Genomic DNA, 18,810 nt, shown 5'->3' on the forward strand with positions numbered 1-18,810 from the left:
CTAGCAGCTACTGTACTTCTAAGCTAAATCGACCTCGACAGCGACAGGCAGCATCCTCTTCTGTGATTGAATGTGCGATCTGAAGCAAGCCCGCGTGTAATCTAACCTTTTTCGCCTTTTTCAGACTCTCCTTTCTAGTGACACGGGCGACTAATTATAGACATACATATGTAGCTAGCTTGTAGAAGTGCTCGCTTGCTCTTCTAACCTGAAAGAGCCGTCATCCATTCCACAGTGAAAACAAGACATTTGCTAATCTATACGTGCCAAAAATTAAACATGCAAGTCCACAACATTCTAGACGACAACAGCACTACCGTCTGCCTCGTCTTCATCGTCCTCGTCCTCCGAGTCTTCGCCTCCGCTTGCATGCACTTTATTGCTTGCAACAAGGTCATGTAGAAGTTTCAAAGCCTTGGCGTTCTGAATAATGATGCGCTTCACGTCCTTTTTCAATGACGCCACTTCTTCGGCAAGCTCTTCGTTTCTCTCCTCGAGCTCCTCTACAGGCGTCTAAACGAGTCAGACGCAGGAAAATCGGTGCAAGAAGAATAGAATGATACGCGATCGTTCAATTACCAGCTTCGGATGCAAAGCCTGTGCTATGGACTCGGTGGTAACAGATCGTTCAAATAAAGCTTGGCGGAACCTGGAGGCTAGCGACGGCCGAAGATTGGGAGCAAAGACATTCTCCGCCACCGCGACGCGCCGCCTAATAAAGGATGGCAGAATCGCTTCGACTCCGAGAACAAGTTCCACCTAAGACAATGCTGGAAAGCCAGTTATTGTGTAAGTACACGCCAACCTGCATTGCAAGGCGCGTAAGCTTCGCGTTTTCTTGCACCGTCTGTATGTCATCGACGGCCAAACCGACCTATATAGGAAAGAGTACCTTATTAAAGTAAAATTCATAAAGCGTTGTACTGTATTACCAGAAGATTCATCAATAGTATTGGCATGAGGACGAGGAAAATCATCCACAGGAGGTACGACACCACTTCGAACCTCAGCTGATCAAACTCTGCATCGGCGTTGAAATAGGAACTGTATTCAAATTCTCCAGTTGTCATCACCGCTGTCTTGGCAAGAGAACGAGCTGGTGTGACAAACGGACGCTAAAAAATAACAAAAGAAGCTGATGAACTCAGAGAGACGAGTGCCAGGTAATCTCGCTCACCAAATACGGAAAGCACATGTAAAAACTCAGTCCAAACGCGATGATGAGAAGTAGGCCAACGATGAAAAATTTGACAAACGTTGCCAATACGTCGAGAAACATGACGACGTAAATCCCAAGTTTGGGCAGTTTTCGTATATTGACTAGCAGGTTTGCCCACGAGAAGAAAATGGCCATTGTTCCGCATTCCCACTGCCACACTTGCACAGAGCATCTAGAAAATAACGAATTTGACTCTAAATAACCCGGCGACGACGCTACAGTAGCCCTACTTAAAAGATTCGTTAAATGGCTGTCCTAGAGGCAAGGCAAAGAGAATTGAAAGCGTAAACGCGCACCATTCTACGATGTTTGAAACGGCGTTTGAGAGGGCAAAGTACGACCGGCCAAGGTAGATGATTTGGAACAGTTCGAAGATTCCTAGTCGTACACCGGCAAAGACGATGACAATCCAGCGCGCAACGCCTAGAAAAGCCTCCGTCGAGCTCGTGCAGTCCGTCGGATCTGAGTACAGGTCAAAGCTGCCGTGAAAAGCATGGCAAATTTCTACTCACTAAACGTACCTCGAATGTTGAAATTTACGCCTTCCATCGTCGCTATCATAGCTTGGTCCAAGGGAGGAACGAGAAGGAGAGCAAAGCTCGTCAGGAAGGACAAAAACGCGATGAAAACCAGCAGGTTCACGTAGTAGACGTAACGACCGAACGTTTTCCACTTGCGAGCAAGCAAGCTGATGACAAGCGGATGACCGAGCAGCGACTCTCGATCGTTAGCCACCTGGGGAGACGCACACATCCCAGAAAGAAATAACAAGGCAATTTCACGCCCTTACCATCACGTTCAAAGTATGATTGGACGTAATGCCTTCGTTCGACAAAGCTTCGTAGTACGCCTCGTCGAACGAAGGGCCGTCCTGATCAATAATACTCGTCGTACTCGTCGCGTCGTCTTCGCGCGTCTCCCTCTCGCGGTACTCGTGCTTGAATTTGTCGGCCAACTCGATATCGTCCAAGAAACGATAGTTGAACGTCACTTCGTAGTCGTCGCTCTCTTGAGTGATTCTTTTCTTGGTTCTTTTGCTGATTTCGCCAGTGTTGCTACTCATGCAGCGATTGAAGGCCATTTCAGCCACATCTAGAGAAAGCCGGCGCGTGATCGCCACCCTCACCCAAGATAAACCATCCACCGCACCTGGCATCTTCTTTATCAATTTTCTCAAAGGCGTATCAACTCTCGCTCGACTTAGAGCCGTCTTGTCGACGCGGGTGAAATTTCCGAGAGCGCGATCCCACCCGTTGCTCTTGATGATGACTTCAGCAACATCCCTATAACCGACAAATTATGAATATCAGCCGGCTTTTGCGAATGTATTATACGAGCTTTCGTGATCGATAGCGTAGTCCAACGCATTGAGACCGTCCGTATCGACCAAGCCGACGTCGGCGTCTCTCTCAATCAAAATTTTAACGACGTCTTCATGATTTTCGCGAGAAGCGAGATGCAAAGGAGTCACCTTGGGTAATAAAATATTGCCTTTTAGAATAGAAATGACGTCGACGTCTCGAAACCTTACGCCCGCTCTGTCTTTCGAATCGACTTCAGCTTCGCCGTCCAAAAGAGCGGTAACGACTTCGGCGTGGCCTCCGTACGCGGCGCAGTCGAGCGGCGTCCAACTGCTCGCGTTTCTTGCGTCGACGGAGGCGCCGCCGGCGAGCAAGGCTCTGACGACGTTTATTTTGCCTTCGAGGCACGCCAAATGAAGCGGTTGATTGCCCTTCTCGTCCTCGTCGTTTGCAGTCGACTTGTCAATCTTTAGAATCTTCCGGACGACTCTGTACGCGCGCGCGCAAAAAAAATGAGCCCGAATCCCAAGGGAAACTCAAATCGTTTCGGCTCTCACTCGACTCGTCCTTCTTCTGACGCCAGATGAAGAGGAGTTTTTTCGACGTCGTTCTGCGCGTCTAATTTTGCCTTTCGGCTCAAGAGAAGCTGTAGGAGAGAATAATCCAGTATTCGGTAGAAGGATGCCTTTTAGCCTTACGTCAACGAGGCGCACGTATCCCCTCTGAGCGGCGAAATGCAGAGGAGTGTCGTCTTCGTTGTCGCGACAATTGGCGAGATACACGCCGGTATCTTCGTCTAGCAGCATCTTCAATCAAAAAAAAAACACGACAACGTCAACAGTAGACTTGACATGAATTCGAGAAGAAAACCTTGACGGTTTTGACGTGGCCACCTTTCGCGGCCAAGTGCACGGACGTTCTGTTCTGCGAGTCGACGTGCTCGACGTCCGCTCCTCGATCGAGAAGCACGCGCACGCATTTGTTATTTCCCCAAAAAGACGCCGTCATTAGGGGCGTAAAGCCGTCCTCGTCTGTTGCGTCGACGACGGCCCCTCTAATAAAACAAAAAAAAAAACGAGTCGTAGAAAAAGACAAGATTTTAATAAGAACTTCGTACTTTGATATGAGGAATTCGACCATTTCTGCTTTATCGTAGCGAGCGGCTCTGTGCAGAGGCCTTGCGTCGTCTGAATTGCGCGCCTTGACGCTGGCTCCTGCATCGATCAAAAGCTCGGCGATCTTTCGATAACCATTTCTTGAGGCCAAATGCAAAGCTTGGGCCCCGTTTTCCATTTCAGCATTAATCTACAAAAAAATGAGCAAAAAAATTATGTAAATGACTAAAGACGAAAGCTTTCGACGTACAGGAACACCCATTTGAATGCAAAGCTTCGCCATTTCAAAGTGACCGCTATCGACGGCGAGATGAAGACACGTAGCTCTTTCAGCATTCCGGCACTGCGTCACTCTCTCTTTCTCCCCCATTTCAAGTGCTTTTTGAAGTATCGCTTGGCCAATCGTGTTATGACCCTCTTGTGCACAGAAGTGAAGCGGAGTCGCCAGATCGCCGTCGACGGCAAATATATCGGCACCGCGGTCGATGAGAAGAAGAGAAATTGTCTCGTTTCCTTGCTGGATAGCCTCGTGCAAGGGAGTCATGCCTTGTTTATCCTGGAGAGAAAGAAAAATTGCACCAGTGTATCTCCTTTTATAGAGTCTTTCTCTTACGGCTTGGTCTAATAAAATGCCTCTGTAATCGATCAGAAACTTTGCCATTGCTCTGTTCCCCCGTTGAATGGCATGATGAAGCGCCGTCATTCCGTACGTGTCCTGCTCGTTCAGACGAGCTCCCTTTTTAAGCAAAACGAGAGCGAGGTCTCTCCCATCCTCTATAAAAAAAGAAAAGAATTCGATCGATGGAGAGAAAGAGGGCCGTTCGTTTTTTCTCGCCTTCTGCCGCTCTATCGTCCGTCCAATCGTCAGGAATGGCTTTCGGAACGATACGAGCGCACAGGTGAAGTGGCGTTAGACCTTCGTCCTTCGTTTTCTTGTTCGGATCTACGAGACAACAATGTCCTCTCCGCTCTCTGTTCACGTGCGAATCTTTCCTTGCCTGCATTCTTGAGTAGGAGGCTCTTCACCACGCTCAACCGATTGAATCTCGCTGCTACGTGAAGCGGAGTTTGATGCTGTTCGTCGAGCGACTCGAGCATCGCTCTTCGATGAAAACGATCCGCGTTTTCCCACAGGCGCAAGATCTCATCTTCGTCGCCGTCACGTGCCGCCTACAGGAACGAATCTTCGAAAGCGTTCTCGTTTAGGCAGAAGAAGAACCGGACTTACTTGATGAAATGGTCTGCGCCCGCGCGATCTATCACTCGCGGCGGCGGCGGCGGCGGCGGGGGCGGATGGAGCTGGCGTCGAGTTCGGCGATATATCATGCAGCTCCATGTCTACGCCGCTCGGTCTGACTGTTAGGTCGTCCTCTTCTTGAAGAGTTGAACGCGATTGCACGACGATGTAATTGACTGTGGCCTGTTTATCCGCCACGGGGAGACGTCGCACCTGCGCAATCGAGGAATCTATAGGCGATTATGGTCGACATCGACTTCAAGCTTCGGACGGCAAAAGTACGGGAAAAGGTCGAGGAACTGTACGAATTCGAAGGATGCAAAGTGGGAAGGGGAACCTACGGACACGTTTACAAGGCAAAGAAGAAGGGAGAGTAAGTTGTTCGAGTAGAAAATTCCGCGAGTAGAGATCGCCTCCGTTTCTTGCAGTCCCAAGTCCGAATTCGCTCTCAAACTAATTGAAGGAACGGGAATATCTATGTCGGCATGTCGAGAAATCGCCGTATGTGACGAAACTTCCATAGAGGGGGACGATGAAACTTTGCCCGTCTTCTCTAGTTGCTTAGGGAACTGAACCACAAGAATGTAATCAGCCTTCAACGCGTCTTTCTATCGCACATCGATAAAAAAGTCTGGCTATTACTGGACTTTGCCGAACACGATCTGTGGGTACGAAGAGTCAGGGGGGGGATGAGACTGGATGATGTCAAAAATTTCGTTTTGGGGACTAGCACATCATCAAGTATCATCGAGCCAACAAGGCTCAAAAGAAAGCGCTGCCCATTCCGAAGACGATGATCAAGTCGCTGCTCTATCAAATACTCGACGGCATTCACTATTTGCACGTCAATTGGATATTGCATCGAGATTTGGTGACAGTCAAGACAAAAAAATTGGGCTGGCGTATTCAACTTGCCATTGTGTGGGGTTTAGAAACCGGCTAACATATTAGTGATGGGTGAAGGGCCCGAACGCGGTTGCGTGAAAATTGGTACGATGATAGACATTTTCAGTGGCGTTCCCTGCTCTCAACTGTGACTATTCAGCGGACATGGGATTCGCTCGACTTTTTAATGCCCCTCTGAAGCCGCTAGCCGATCTCGACCCCGTCGTCGTCACTTTCTGGTATCGAGCGCCAGAGCTATTGTTGGGAGCTAGACACTATACGAAAGCCATAGGTACGCCTTCGTGTTTTTCTTTATCGCGTTGTAGCGTTGTGATTGCTCCTAGACATATGGGCAATTGGTTGCATCTTTGCCGAATTGCTAACCACAGAGCCAATCTTTCACTGTCGGCAAGAGGATATTAAAACGAGCACGCCCTATCATCGCGAACAGCTTGAGCGCATATTCAGCATTATGGGCTATCCGAAGGGTTTGAAGCGAAAATGAGCCTGTCTTTCTTTCCGTAGATATGAACGGTTTGCTTTAGAAAAAGACTGGGAAGATATTCGAAAGATGCCCGAATACCAGAAAATGACAACCGACTTCAAACCGACACAGTGAGAATTGATCTGGCAAAGAGAAAGAGACTCGACATGACAGACGCAATAATGTGCGCAGGTTCACCGCTTCCAGTCTCAGTCGGTACATGGAAAAGCATAAAATTCGCTCCGACACTCGAGCCTTTCAGCTGGTAAAAACAAAGAGAATGATAGAAATAGTTGCATATTTTCCACTACCCATAGCTCTTAAAACTTCTCACAATGGATCCCATCAAGCGCATCACCGCCGAACAGGCGATGCAAGATCCTTACTTTTCCGAAGACCAGCAGCCATACTCTGTGACGGAGTAAGAAACAAAAAAAGAGGGGGGCCCCCCATCCTTCCCTTTGTACGTGCCGTCGACCCGTCGGTTCCTAATGAACTCAACATGCACATAAATGACATAATTCTATTTCGTTTGCACCGCTTTGCGGACCGTTCGCATCCTCGTCGAACCGATCGTTTACTCTCCGGAGTCCGGATCCCGACGCACACGACAATCTTGTCCCCTCTATAAACATGTTTCTTCTTCTTCTTCTAAGCGTTTTCCACGGCGTAACGATTCGATATCCGAAACGCGAGTTTCTCGCCGAAGACGACGGCGACGCCGACAAAGACGCCAAGGTAAATGAAACGAAAACGTTCTCGTAGAGAAGAATGAATTAGCGGCCGGCGGCGGCGAATCTAATCAACGCGAAGAGACCGCGGCGTCTCAGCCAGTTTACCTTTCCGATGTTGAGACCTATATCCAGCTCGCCGCCGCCGGCCGCAGTTTAGTTCTAGTCACGCCCAATAGGGCGGGCGAGAGGAGACGCTGGGCAATGTTTCTTCAAGCGCACCCGGTCTTTTTTTGGCCCGTTGCGAGACTCGAATTTGAATGAGTCGTCCGAGAATAGTCTCCTGTTCGCGTTCTCGCGGTTGAATAAACCGCTGAAGCGATGTGGGGATCGGAATTAAGTAGTCATTAATTGGGGGGTTCCTTGCACCTGCACGGATCTCCGTTATGGAATTTTCATTGGCTCATTTTCCTCTCTGTTTTCATTACCCTACCTTCCCCTCTTCTCCCCATTTGCGTTTGACGCTTTAGCCACCGTACAAAAATAGCAAAACCGCTACGGGAGCCGAAGCCTCGGCGGCAAAACGCGTCAAACTCAATCCGCAAATGGGCAAGGATACGGCGGTCAGACCCCAGCCTTCGTCTGGATCGAGCGGAATGAACTACAGGGTATACAAAAGTCGCAGGTATCGGCTCTAGTTGCAGTGTTGTTCCTAGACCTCGTTTGGACCCGGACCCCAGTATCGAACCAGCATGGGGGCTCAACAACAACAGCATCAGCACCAGCAGCACCAGCATCAGCAACACCACCATCAGCATCAGCAGCAGCAGCAGCAGCAGCAAACATCATTTGGTGGCAAGTCAGCGGCGCAAAGTTTACAAGGCACTAGCAAACTCCGTGGTCGCTTTACTAAATAAGGATGTGAAAAGGGTCTTGGGGGCGACATAGGAAGTGTAGAAGAGTACTGTATGGGGGACTCAGACGCGGTCGCTAGAAATTCAATTAAAGTATGTCTAGAAATTTAAAAAGAGGTAACGCAGTCGAAATGCGTTGTCCGTCGCAGAGGACAACGCGTTCCTTTCCGTCTACGCCTCGTCTAGCTGCAGAAGTGATTGAATGGAATAGGGGCTCGCCTTGGTCGATGATCCGACGGGCGGAGGTCCGGTCGGCGAGCTCGCCGGCGTCGTTACGGGTGTCGGTTCGGTCGTCGTCGTTTCCTTGCTCATCTCGCTGCAATGCGACGGCGGCGGCAGCGGCGGCGGCGGAAGAGGAGCGACGGTTGCATTTGGGATCGTTGCCGTCGCCTTCGTCGCCTGACTGCCGCCGTGCGTTCGCACGTGCCTCTCCAACTTCGCCATGCCGAGAAACGCTTTTCCGCACTGCGAACACTTGTAGGGATTAGACGCGCACAGACGCGAGTGCCGATCGCGCACGACTCGACTCGGAAATCGTCGATCGCAATAGGCGCACTTGGGATCGGGCGTCTTGCCGTGTTTGTTCCTTGCGGCGAGCTCCTGCGCTTTCAACGACGAGAGACGACTTCGCGAGTGACTTCGCATGTGTCGTTCGAGCTTCACGCGACCCAAGCATGCCTTTCCACACTGGGTACATCGATACGGATTGCCGCTGCATTGTCGGGCGTGCTGATCCCGAAGTGCTCGAGTCGGGAATCGCTCGCTACAGTAGGCACACTTAGGCTTAGACTGCTGCTGCTGTAAGCCCTTGTCGGGCCGCCTGATTTCCGGCGAAATTTTTGAGTCTTCAAGATCATCATCATGATCTGTCAATGACGCTGAAGATGACGACGATGCCGACGACGACGACGTCGAATAGAGCCGTTTCTCGTCGCGCCGATCGGTTTCCATCGCTTTCGCCTTGTCGTCGCACACGCCGCTACAGAGAATCGGGGTGCACCGAACGTCAGACGACGCACTCGTCGTCGTCGTCGTCGTCGTCGCCGCCGCCGCCGCCGTGCGAAAGTGACTCTCTACAACCGGCGGATGTATAAAACGGGAATGGTCGTCGCCGTCGTGAATATGTTCGAAGCCGACGCTATCCGAAGTCGTCGCCGCCGCCGCGACGGGCATTGTTGATGCATTAATTACGCCGTACTGAATATTCGTGCGGTCGATGCCCACGGGAACACTTTCCGTTACTGAAAGTTTGCCTCGCGCTCCGAAACACGTGCGTCGACGTCGTCGACGTCGTTGCCGCGACGAGAAAGACGACGAAGACGACGAAGACGTCTTTGCAATCGTTCGAATACGCGAACAATCGCTGCTATCGTCCGATTCTCGTTGCGGTGCCGAGTCGTTGTCGTCGTCGTCGTCGTCGTCCTGCCTCCGCGAACGAGCGATTGCAAATGGCACTACGGATGGGTCTACCTCCCTCGGCTCGTATGCAGATCCCGACGACAAGCTCACGGGAAAGTAGGCGGCCGAGAAAGGCCGATTGATTCCAGGTAGGGGCGGCGGGGGTGGCCACGGAGACGTGACGGCGACGGGTGCGGACAATCGTAGAGGGGGTCGGCTCGTCGCGAGGGGCGACAAAATCGAATAGGCACCTCGTTGAGGGAGAAAATGACGGGGTGTCGGAAGGGCGGGAAGAGGAGATGATTGAAGCGGGTGTCGCATCGAGTGCGAATCGCCGCTTCGAAAGAAAGATCGACCGGGGAAATTATAGTCTTGCATTTGCAGCATCGTAGTCGTCGTTGTCGTCCTAGTCGTCGTCCTAGTCGAATGACTGCTTGTTTTTGACTGAGACGCGGCCTCTTCCGTCTCCTGCTTATAATTGCCGCCTGTAAAAATACGCGTACGATCGATTCGGTTATCTTGTCTACGGGTAATGCCATTCAACCGCGCTGGTGTCTTGCATGAAATAAAAACACCAAAAAATAGTTAAGTTACGCTACTGTGCGGTTGTGCGTGCGTGCGTGTGGACGGAGTGCGTCCGAATATAGGAACGGAAGAGGGGGACCATTTGTCGACTCGACGGTCGGCACACGCCGTGCATGCATAGAGCACTCTCGATCTCGCATTCATCTACAGTAACTTACCCCACATGTTTGAGACAAATTCTCACCTAGCTGTCCGTGCGGCGGTTGCGGTGCCAGTGGCAGTGGCGACGGCGGCGGCGGCGGCGGCACCTACAGCACAGCGCAAAACATTATTGTTCGAAGTAGGCGGCCGCAACAACTCAGCCGCGAAAGCTTTCCCCGACTAAACGCGAAGAATCGGCGGCGATGAGCCGCCGCCGATCGCATCGCAGTGGCGTCAAAACCGCAAGCATCGATCGAACGAACCGAAGAAGGGAAACGGGTTCGTTAATGAAGGGGGGGAGCGAGCACAGTTGCCATCGATTAGCATCGCCTACCCAAATAGAGGCCTGTAATAGCGCTGCCTGGTCAGCTAACCAAACAGTTGGAAGTTCTATGAACGTACTCGCTCTGCACCTGCACTAGTCTAACTACTGTGCCGCGAGACGCCCACAGAAGTTGACAACGTGGTCCAAATTTAAGGACAATTTCCTCCAGTCTCCACGTCGTTCCGCGCTCCCATAAACATTTATTTTACGGACTGACTCGTCGCCAGTTCCGTTTTATAGTCGACGATTTCGGCCTTTATTTTTTTTCGCACACGAAACGACGCAATTATCTTATTGTTCTCCCTCCCTCTCCCTCCCTCCCTCACGCGACGAACGAATTCGACGTCGTCACCGAACGCAATTTCCTACCTGGGGGGCTCGGAAGAGAGACGTTGGGTGTGCCCGACCGACGAGGAGAGACGTAGCTAGAGCGGGCACCCGTCCAACAATCGTCAATCTGGAGCCTATCTGCCCTGTGGCCTCAGCGCGTTGTCGACTGCGGTTCCGAAGTGGGACGGGTTAATAGCCAATCTCTCTATCAACAAGTGCACGCCCCGCGAGCTCTCGCCGCGGCGCCGGAGAACGCACGGAAAGTCGGCCCAACCGTCTGTGCATAAGTAATTGTCGCCAGGAAAGCCAGCAGGTGGACGAGCCTACTACCGCAGTTGATTTTGTTTCGCCTTCTGTGAATGCGCGATTTGCTTTCGCGCAGGCGGAAAGCCGTTAGACGGCGAGCGCGGATGTACTCTAGTTTGCATTCCGCAAATAGTCGGCCGCATGTTTGGGCTGTGGCATCCCTGCCGCGGCACTTCGATCACGTGCGGCTAATCAGGGCGCGGCCGCGCGCCGGTCTCGAGGGGGGCACCCCCAACGCCGATTTGGCATCGGGAGCTGCGGCTTGAGTTACAGCGAGCCGACCAATGAAAGGAAGCAAAGCCTCCCCCTGCTGTCGGCGACGAACACAAGCTTGTGTTCTACGCATACTTCGCTACTAAAGAGGTGCTCTAGAACCCGAACCCGTACGCCTACAGCGTGTATCTAACTAACTTCCCCTGCGCGCCCGCCCTTGTCACAGCCACAGGCGACCACCCCATGTGCCAGCACCCGGACTTACATCACGTGACGTGCAAAAAAATTGCAAAAATTTAAATACTTTTACATCGACCTTCTTCTATACGGGATTCTGCAAATCGACTGAGGTCGCAGTAGAACAACAAGCCCTGGGCAGTACACAGATAGACACGCATTTCGCCAGACGCACTGACGTTGGTGTCTATTTTGGCACTTCCTGCAGCAGCCATGCTTGGCTTATGCATCTCTAATTAATAATGCCATTCCTATTCACAACGCTCGCGGTTGCGAATACTTTGAATAAGGAACGCGCCAGATTCCAAAAAAGGAACGATTTGAGGGGCCCAAGACGCGATGTATACGAACGAGTGTCTGCACGAAACCCGACTAGCGTAAACTCGTGCAGACAGCCGGTTAGATTTTAGACAAGCTTTTTTTTGATCATATTCGGATCTGATTTCGCTCGTGCACCCGACTTGCCTTAATAATCATTCGTCCTCACCGTCGTCGTCGTCTTCGCTGAAGCTCATCCCTTCGTCCTCGTCTTCGTCGCCGTTCTCGTCAGCGTCTTCGTCGCTATTCGTCGCCTCGTCGTCGCCGACGTCGGCCTTGCTTTCCTTATCCTCCTTATGCACTTCGACCTATGAGAAACGAGAGATTCCTTGCAGCTGGCCACATGGGTAAAATCCAAACGGACCTTATGGAGAACGCACTGATCAAAGCCAACGTAACAGTCCGACCTCAACCAAACGGTGTACGTGTACACACCAGGAACAGGAGGCGCAGAAAACTGCACTTCAACCTACATAAAAGAAAAAGGCAAGCAAATCCGTAACAAAAAGTACATATATAACAAGCGACAGACCTCTTCGACGTCTTTCAGGGTCATGACGTGCTTAGGCACGCTTTGAAGTAAACGCTTTTTCTCGTCGATTACGTAGAGCCACCACCACTCGTGCTTTTCCTGCGAAAATATCTTCGATGGTAACGCTTTTTTCTCGTAGCCACGAACGTACCCCCGGAAAACGTGGAGCGTAGCACACGTGCGTCTCCGTCGATTTCGTTACGAGAACCTTTTCCTGTCGACGAATGTCTTTTTGCATTTCCAGCCATTTCTCTTCGTCGTCCAAAATGCTGAATTCGCCGTCGCCGCCACCGCCGCCGCCGTCGTTTGCGGTCGCCTCCGAGTCTTTTTCTCTCACTGCATTTTCGTCCACGTCGCCGCCTTCGCTGCTCTCGGACTCAACGTCTTCGAGCGGTTGAGCGTCTTTCGATCGTTTGGCGACGATCGATCTCTTCGCGACGCCCTCTTCGTCTTCACTTGCCGGCTCAGAATCGCTTCCGTTCTTGATGCTATTAGTCACAGCTTGACTGGCCTAGAATAGAATGTGAGATCAAAAACGAGTGTTCTTCTTTCTAACTTACGTCTTCTGATTTCTCTCCCACTTTCTTTGTCTTCGCTTTCTTCGGTTTTACCGCAGGCTTTGCCTTTTTACCTTTCTTCTTTTTATTCTTCTCCCAAGGTCTACTCGCTTTGCTCAAAGTCTATTTGAAGAATGCAAAACGGCACGAAAGATATAATGCATCGTACCTTTTCCTTATCAACGTCTTCGACGCCAGGCGTCGGTTCCCTTTCCTCCTCTTCATCTTCGCAACGAATCAAATCCTGAGCGCGTACATAGATAGATAGATAGATAGATACTCTAATTAGGTTCAATCAGAGTGATTCTCCAACCTGACAGCTCTTTCTCTCTATCGTAATTTTCAATGTTATGTAGGAATTCGTCGTGACGTACTCGTTCTCCTCTTCTCCGAGTACTAAGAGACGAGGTAAAGCCAGTCTATTGCTATCACTGCGGCAATCGACTCACCTTTGACCGCGACGTCAATGTCAAGATTCGGATACGAACCGCAAATTGCAAGAATTTCGTTGTATCGTTCCTCAATAGAAAGCTTGTACTGTTCGTCGGTGAGATTTTCGTCGAGATCGTCAGCCAACGCGTCCTCCAGAAGTTCTCTGAATCGACACATTCAGAATCAACGACTCGCACAACCGGCACAGCATCACCTTCTCCTAGCGTCCGGTAAAGCGAGAAAGTCTTTCACCGATTGAACGCGAGACTAAGAACGTTTCCTCGTCCAAAATCTCCCAAGTCTCTTAATTAATTAACGTACCTTTCGACCGGCTGACAATTTTAACGTTCTTTCCGTGACATAAGGGAGCATGAGGAGTGGATGGCCCATTCGAGACTGATCCCACATGGCCTGGACTACCATCTGCGACAATTTGATGCAGCCTTCAATAGCAGGAATACCCGGCGGCTTGACTGTGCAAAACGTAGTCTATTACGCAGTTCATTTCGTATTTTAATGTGATCTCTCCTACATTCTCTTCGTCTTTTCTCCTTCTTGTTTATCCTTTGCTTCTTGTGGTTTTTCCTCTCGTCCTGGCCTTGATAATACAAGGTCAAAAGAGACGCTACTGTCACGAGTTCTTTGATAAGTGATGGGCATTTCCGCAAAATGTATTTGAGATCTACAATAATTCCCCATGTGATTTGATGCGTAACACTAATAATACTTAATCGACGTTATTACCAGCTTCGAGTCCTTTCGTTGGCAAAGGTTCTCTTGAAAAGTGAGCGTGAAGTAGGGTTCGCGTTTTGAGACTGTGCGGAAGACAGATCACCGATTCCCTATTTTTCTCGTTCAGATTTCCGAGTTTTTTAATTAGCTAAAGCGAAAGACAAAAAAATGAAGGTAGATGGATAGACAAATGACTGAATGTACCCGTGGAATAAAGTCATTGTCATCTGGACGTTCCATGATTTCTTTATTAAATCTTCTCCAAAATTCAAATGAGGCGCCAACGATCATCACGAGACCTGGTAAGGAAAAGAGCGTCACCTAATAGAGATGCAGTTATTCAGAAAGAAGGAAAGCGTACGCTTTGTTGTAAGCCAAGAACTTGTTCCCAAGTAATATCTATAGAGGTTTTGGGTGTCCAGTAAAATATCGTCGCCGCTGAATTTAATTTTGTTGTACCACCAGCAACCCTAAAGAAGATCCAAGCTTTCTTAAATTCAAGTGCCATACATGTAGAGAAGAGATGTACTAACCACAACAAGAGGTAAAACGATTACTATGCCAATGACGTAAGCCATCAGAAACTAATATAGAGACAATAGAAATTCTCTTTTAAAAATCTGATTGGAATTACCCAAAAGGAGTTCTCCTTTTCTACAATCCACGACGGTAGCGCTATGCCAAAGCGAACGGCTCCAGGGCCATCTGGATGACCATAGAGTTCCCAATTTTTTCGTGCCTCTTCATCAGTAAGCCTGCAAGTAAAGGCAATGACATACCAGCTCTATCTATATGTACGTATCTATCATTGAGTCTCTACTGCATAAGCGACACATACGTTGCGTGAGCTTTGGTTATAAGCATGAAGCGTTCCGGATCGCCGTCCTCTTTGTCTGGATGATATTTCAGGCTGAGCCTTCGATATTGCTGCCGAATTTTTGCCGGAGACGCGTCCTGCGCAAAAAGGTGATATCGCACCTCCTCCCTCTGTTTACTACTGTACCCTGTTGATTTCCAAAATTTCAAAAGGATCGAATTCGACCGTTTCGACTTCCATCGTTGTTGCCCGGTAGACGAGAAAGGCCAGGAACGACCAGCCCAACGCCAAGACCACGCTCCTGGCAACGTCGAATTAGCTATTTTATCCATCTTTCGAGTTCTACTCACTTCCATAGGCTGATCGATCTTGATGGTTGTTGGGTCTGCTTTCCTTTGCTAGTCGACGACGGAAAAGACGAGTCTAGGAGATCGTTCCCACGTGTACGCGAACAAAAAGTCTCCGGACGAACCTTTCCGCTTTGAAATGGGCCACAGCACGTAGGTGATAGGGAGAAGAAGAACGGCGAGAAAGCATACGAAGAAATAGACGGCTGCTACGCCGGTTTCGTCGTACTCAAATTGCCTTCCCATGGGTAGATCGCTACAGTTACGGCAATGGCGCTGCGCATGCCTAGCGTTATCGTTTTGGTGCTTGTTGGTAGGCAGCGCGATCGCTTTGTGACATTTTACGCTGCAAAATGATTGCAGACAAGTAATCGTCGGACGAATTCACCTCTAGCTTTCTCCTACCACTCGCTGCGAGCTGCCGTAACACGACATTGTAATGTCCGGATCGCGGTCGCCTAGAGACGTGCGACAAATCGTTTGGCTAAATCGCAAAGAGGAGAACGCGTTCTTGGAAAAGAAATGCGACGACGTGCTCAAATTGGCTTCGTCGACGAGCGCGAACGACGCCGATGTCCTACGATCGCGCGTCGATCAGCAATCCGAACTGATATCGCTTCTCAAACGACGATCCGAGGACTTTCAAACGCAGCTATCGACGCTCGAGACGAAGTGCGCGACGCTCGAAACGGACGGCGAACGACTACGAAAATCGTTACGCGAGGAGCGCGAGCGAAAGGAATTGATGGAAAAGCGCTTTTTCGACTTGAATTCGAATCACGAGCAGATGATCGAGCTGAAGGACGAATACAAGGGAATGAATGCAAAATTGCGCGACGAAAACAGCCGATTGCTCGCCGAAAATCAGACGCTCTTTTCCGGACGTTTGCAGGAACGAGACGAAATGATACGTCAATTGGAATCCCACGTGACGACTCTCGACGAACGATGTCGCCTCGCCGACGCGCGTACCGTCGAAATCGAGCGAAAGGGGAGAGTCGAGAGCGATCGTTACGAGAGACGAGTCGACGAGCTCGTGCGAGAGCTCGACGACGAACGTCGTAGATTTGAACGAGAGCGAGTCGAATCTCGGTCGAGGATCGAGTCCTTGTGCGACGAGGCGAGGAAGAGCGACGTCGTTGTGGAGAACGAGCGCGCCGAGCGGGTGCGACTGGGTGCGCTCGTGACGGAAAAGGATTGTTTGTTGAGGGAAAAGGAGAGCTGCGTCGATCGTCTTGCCAAGGAGAACGAGCGTCTCTCGTTGAAGATGACGGCGCTGGAGAGACGTTTTAGCGATCAGGTTGCTTTGGTGAATAGGGATGAGCAGGTGATGCGACTTCGGGAAACGGTTGCAGCGACCGAAGGCAAACTCGACGGTCTGCGACGGGAGTACGACGCTTATAAGAAACACTCCGCGCAACTCCTCAATAAGGAGAGAGAACTGAATTCCAAACTAAGGCACTTGTTAAAATAGTTTATATTAGAATGTACTAGTGCCTTCTCTTACTCACAAAGTTAGTTGATACGTGTTAGTTTGATCTTGTCAGAATCACTGCAGAACAATAGTTCGTTATTATTTGAGGTAAAGTGCCGCATTGGGCACGAGGCCGCATTTCGATAGGGTATCATCTTCGTTGTCGTACAGACGATTAGGAAAGGCCGATCTTATTTCGTAAATACAAGAATATCCTCTGCCAGACAAACAGTGTTTTCAGGCCTAAAACGTATTTACTCTTGCATACCTGTGGTTATTGATGTACTTTCGTAAGTCGCTTATTGTGTCATCGTATCTCATCTTTATGAGATAAGTCTACAGTAAGGAGGAAATGCTACCCTATCTCTCATTTGCAGACCTTCTACCACTGTGCACCTGATCTCCAGTCTCAGATTTCACTCTCAGCGTGGTTACGTCCTTTGTGAGGCTGTGTTGACTCCGAATTTCACCAACTATAGGAGTCTCGACCAGAGTGGTGCTACCGGTTTTTCCTGAGCACTAAAGAAACTATCTTAAACTGGCTGGTCTTCTCCGTTTGCTAATCGTGTACTTTAACGTGCTCAGCAATTTCAGATCGCACGTCAATCACTTTTCCTTTCCTTACGACAGCCTTGGGAAGTCTTCTTAAAAACTGTTCAGTGGAAACTGGAGAACCTAGACGGCAGAATCTATAGTACGGATTGACAAACGGTAACGTGTACCATGAGACTTTGCTTCGCTGAACTCGACAGAAGACAATTGCCTATCCCCTTGCAAACTCCTTCCAGCGCCGGGAAAAGACGTCTGATGACGTCTATCCTGATACACTTCTTCTCGTCTATCAGTCAACTAAATAAATCAATCAAAAAAAGACGCGAGAGCACAATTTCTTCTACTGTATACAGCAAAAGGAGTGCCATCGGGATATCGTTGCTGCAGTTCAGACGGAAAATAACCGTCCATGATATCCTGCATGCACTTCTAGAATGAAATTTGATAGCAAGCGTATCCCCTATAGGATATGATTATTTACTTGAGCTGTGGGGTCACTATAAGGCCGAAATGGCCCAGCGAACATGACGAAGCCGTTTTGGTAAAGAGTCAAGGAAATAGGATCCGGAAACTGAATGAGAGAGCAATTTCGCACGAGACGGCGAGTGAGTAGACAATTTCGCGTACCTTAAGCTTAGCTCCTCCGGTCGTATGAGCTACTTGAGCCACTCCTTCACCAGCTAAAGCATTCAGCTCCTATAGAAAAGACCTTGGAGCTGCGACATAGAAGATGCTTCAATCTTGCCTCAATGTTCTTAGCTGCTAAATTGAAATTCATGCAGAACTCGCTTTCTTTGGCGATTGACGATGCTAAGATCGGAACTGCGCCTTAATTAATTAATCTACTTAACAAGCTATTATGTGTACCTGGATTCCACATATTTCTTTCACTAGAAGCATCAGTGACGCTATCATCGTCATCTTCTCCGTCTTCATCTCCAACCCAAATCATTCCGTAGTCCGCAAGAAAGTTCTATCTCTTCTATGTCTCATATGCAATCATCATCATCAGTGCCAGACTTGCCTCCATGTCTTGAACTTGTTTTTGGAGTGCTCTGCATTTTTCCTGTAACTCTGTGATCTGCTGATTAGCTGGCGCTGAGACAACCAGACTGTCCACATCAACAAACAGCCGTGAAATTTCTTACCAGATGCCATTCGCATGTAAGACAGTTTTTCTTCCAGCTCTCTTATTTTTTCGTCCTACGCGAAATAATAATAATACCACCAATGTTAGGCAACAATACCGAGAATACCTTTCCAATTAGCTCTTTTCCTTTGTCAATCAGTTGTCTCTCGAGAACCCCCAATCGTCTCGCCATTGAACCAATAAACTCTTCATCAGACGGAGTCGCTGCACAGAAAAGCCTCAAACTAAAACGGGCTCGCTTCATTGTAAATTAGTACTTTGACGGTCGGATTCTTTCACCGCCAGAGGCAGTACGTCAGAACCTGTCGATGCCAACGTTACTTCTCCTGCTTAGAGTGCTTCTCCGAGTCTTTATTTCCTACTTTTCAACGCCAAAGGACTGCTCCTGTACGGAATGGCCCTCTTGCTGTAAAAGTTCTTACAAAGGAACGGGCTTTTTATTCAAAACGATATCTTACCGGTCATCTAAAGTCTTCCTTGGAGATATCGGAAGCTTTTTCGTCTTCTTTAGGCTTGATTCAGGCGAACTCATAACAAA

The 18,810-nt window shown here is 49.5% G+C and overlaps 6 protein-coding genes across 9 annotated transcripts; 2 read left to right on the plus strand and 4 right to left on the minus strand.

Moving 5' to 3' along the window:
* Positions 1-19: 19 nt before the first annotated feature.
* LOC136193393 (transient receptor potential cation channel subfamily A member 1 homolog) lies at positions 20-5,397 on the minus strand. Its single transcript, XM_065982285.1, has 21 exons — positions 4,864-5,397; positions 4,634-4,805; positions 4,471-4,578; positions 4,249-4,409; positions 3,886-4,191; positions 3,638-3,825; positions 3,391-3,574; positions 3,219-3,326; positions 3,078-3,166; positions 2,751-3,009; positions 2,554-2,690; positions 2,369-2,502; positions 2,010-2,311; positions 1,741-1,954; positions 1,450-1,681; positions 1,178-1,391; positions 933-1,115; positions 806-874; positions 580-759; positions 209-513; positions 20-150 (listed from the first exon to the last, which is right to left on the minus strand). Exons 1-20 carry the CDS (start codon positions 4,969-4,971, stop codon positions 298-300), a joined length of 3,564 nt encoding a protein of 1,187 aa, XP_065838357.1. The 5' UTR covers positions 4,972-5,397; the 3' UTR covers positions 20-150; positions 209-297.
* Positions 5,097-7,954, plus strand: LOC136193412 (cyclin-dependent kinase 8-like). The gene is made up of 13 exons (XM_065982308.1): positions 5,097-5,245; positions 5,301-5,373; positions 5,430-5,540; positions 5,603-5,743; positions 5,805-5,862; positions 5,918-6,049; positions 6,102-6,245; positions 6,303-6,372; positions 6,434-6,506; positions 6,559-6,662; positions 6,898-6,979; positions 7,443-7,580; positions 7,629-7,954. The coding sequence occupies exons 1-13, from the start codon at positions 5,115-5,117 to the stop codon at positions 7,827-7,829; spliced, it is 1,458 nt and encodes a 485-aa protein (XP_065838380.1). The 5' UTR covers positions 5,097-5,114; the 3' UTR covers positions 7,830-7,954.
* LOC136193399 (uncharacterized) lies at positions 7,895-11,622 on the minus strand. Of its 2 annotated transcripts, XM_065982294.1 has the most exons (3): positions 10,645-10,793; positions 9,994-10,057; positions 7,895-9,709 (listed from the first exon to the last, which is right to left on the minus strand). In XM_065982294.1, the coding sequence occupies exon 3, from the start codon at positions 9,609-9,611 to the stop codon at positions 7,998-8,000; it is 1,614 nt and encodes a 537-aa protein (XP_065838366.1). In that variant the 5' UTR covers positions 9,612-9,709; positions 9,994-10,057; positions 10,645-10,793; the 3' UTR covers positions 7,895-7,997. The 2 variants fall into 2 exon arrangements, with proteins under 2 accessions (XP_065838366.1, XP_065838365.1); XM_065982293.1 differs by having other exon boundaries at positions 9,968-11,622.
* Positions 11,623-11,760: 138 nt separating this feature from the next.
* Positions 11,761-15,382, minus strand: LOC136193397 (translocation protein SEC63 homolog). The gene is made up of 20 exons (XM_065982291.1): positions 15,222-15,382; positions 15,100-15,172; positions 14,936-15,050; positions 14,771-14,886; positions 14,567-14,687; positions 14,466-14,516; positions 14,294-14,402; positions 14,137-14,231; positions 13,945-14,080; positions 13,733-13,882; positions 13,522-13,673; positions 13,415-13,467; positions 13,218-13,363; positions 13,082-13,164; positions 12,938-13,012; positions 12,772-12,891; positions 12,363-12,722; positions 12,212-12,310; positions 12,044-12,148; positions 11,761-11,987 (listed from the first exon to the last, which is right to left on the minus strand). The coding sequence occupies exons 1-20, from the start codon at positions 15,340-15,342 to the stop codon at positions 11,835-11,837; spliced, it is 2,433 nt and encodes an 810-aa protein (XP_065838363.1). The 5' UTR covers positions 15,343-15,382; the 3' UTR covers positions 11,761-11,834.
* Positions 15,383-15,393: 11 nt separating this feature from the next.
* LOC136193409 (coiled-coil domain-containing protein 89-like) lies at positions 15,394-16,780 on the plus strand. Its single transcript, XM_065982304.1, has one exon. The coding sequence runs from the start codon at positions 15,536-15,538 to the stop codon at positions 16,568-16,570; it is 1,035 nt and encodes a 344-aa protein (XP_065838376.1). The 5' UTR covers positions 15,394-15,535; the 3' UTR covers positions 16,571-16,780.
* On the minus strand, positions 15,710-18,805 carry LOC136193403 (UBX domain-containing protein 11-like). 3 transcript variants are annotated; one of them, XR_010671325.1, is made up of 17 exons: positions 18,731-18,805; positions 18,635-18,678; positions 18,530-18,574; positions 18,379-18,476; positions 18,271-18,325; positions 18,147-18,220; positions 17,990-18,095; positions 17,868-17,932; positions 17,750-17,818; positions 17,604-17,693; positions 17,474-17,551; positions 17,293-17,419; positions 17,142-17,245; positions 16,967-17,089; positions 16,839-16,906; positions 16,608-16,787; positions 15,710-16,549 (listed from the first exon to the last, which is right to left on the minus strand). XR_010671325.1 is itself a non-coding variant. In XM_065982297.1 (16 exons), exons 1-16 carry the CDS (start codon positions 18,802-18,804, stop codon positions 16,670-16,672), a joined length of 1,338 nt encoding a protein of 445 aa, XP_065838369.1. In that variant the 5' UTR covers position 18,805; the 3' UTR covers positions 15,710-16,669. The 3 variants fall into 3 exon arrangements, 1 of the variants encoding a protein (XP_065838369.1); XR_010671326.1 differs by having other exon boundaries at positions 16,604-16,787; XM_065982297.1 differs by having other exon boundaries at positions 15,710-16,787.
* Between the last annotated feature and the right edge of the window lie 5 nt (positions 18,806-18,810).

The sequence above is a fragment of the Oscarella lobularis genome, chromosome 11 (assembly GCF_947507565.1).
Source record: "Oscarella lobularis chromosome 11, ooOscLobu1.1, whole genome shotgun sequence".
Taxonomy (NCBI): Eukaryota; Metazoa; Porifera; class Homoscleromorpha; order Homosclerophorida; family Oscarellidae; genus Oscarella; species Oscarella lobularis.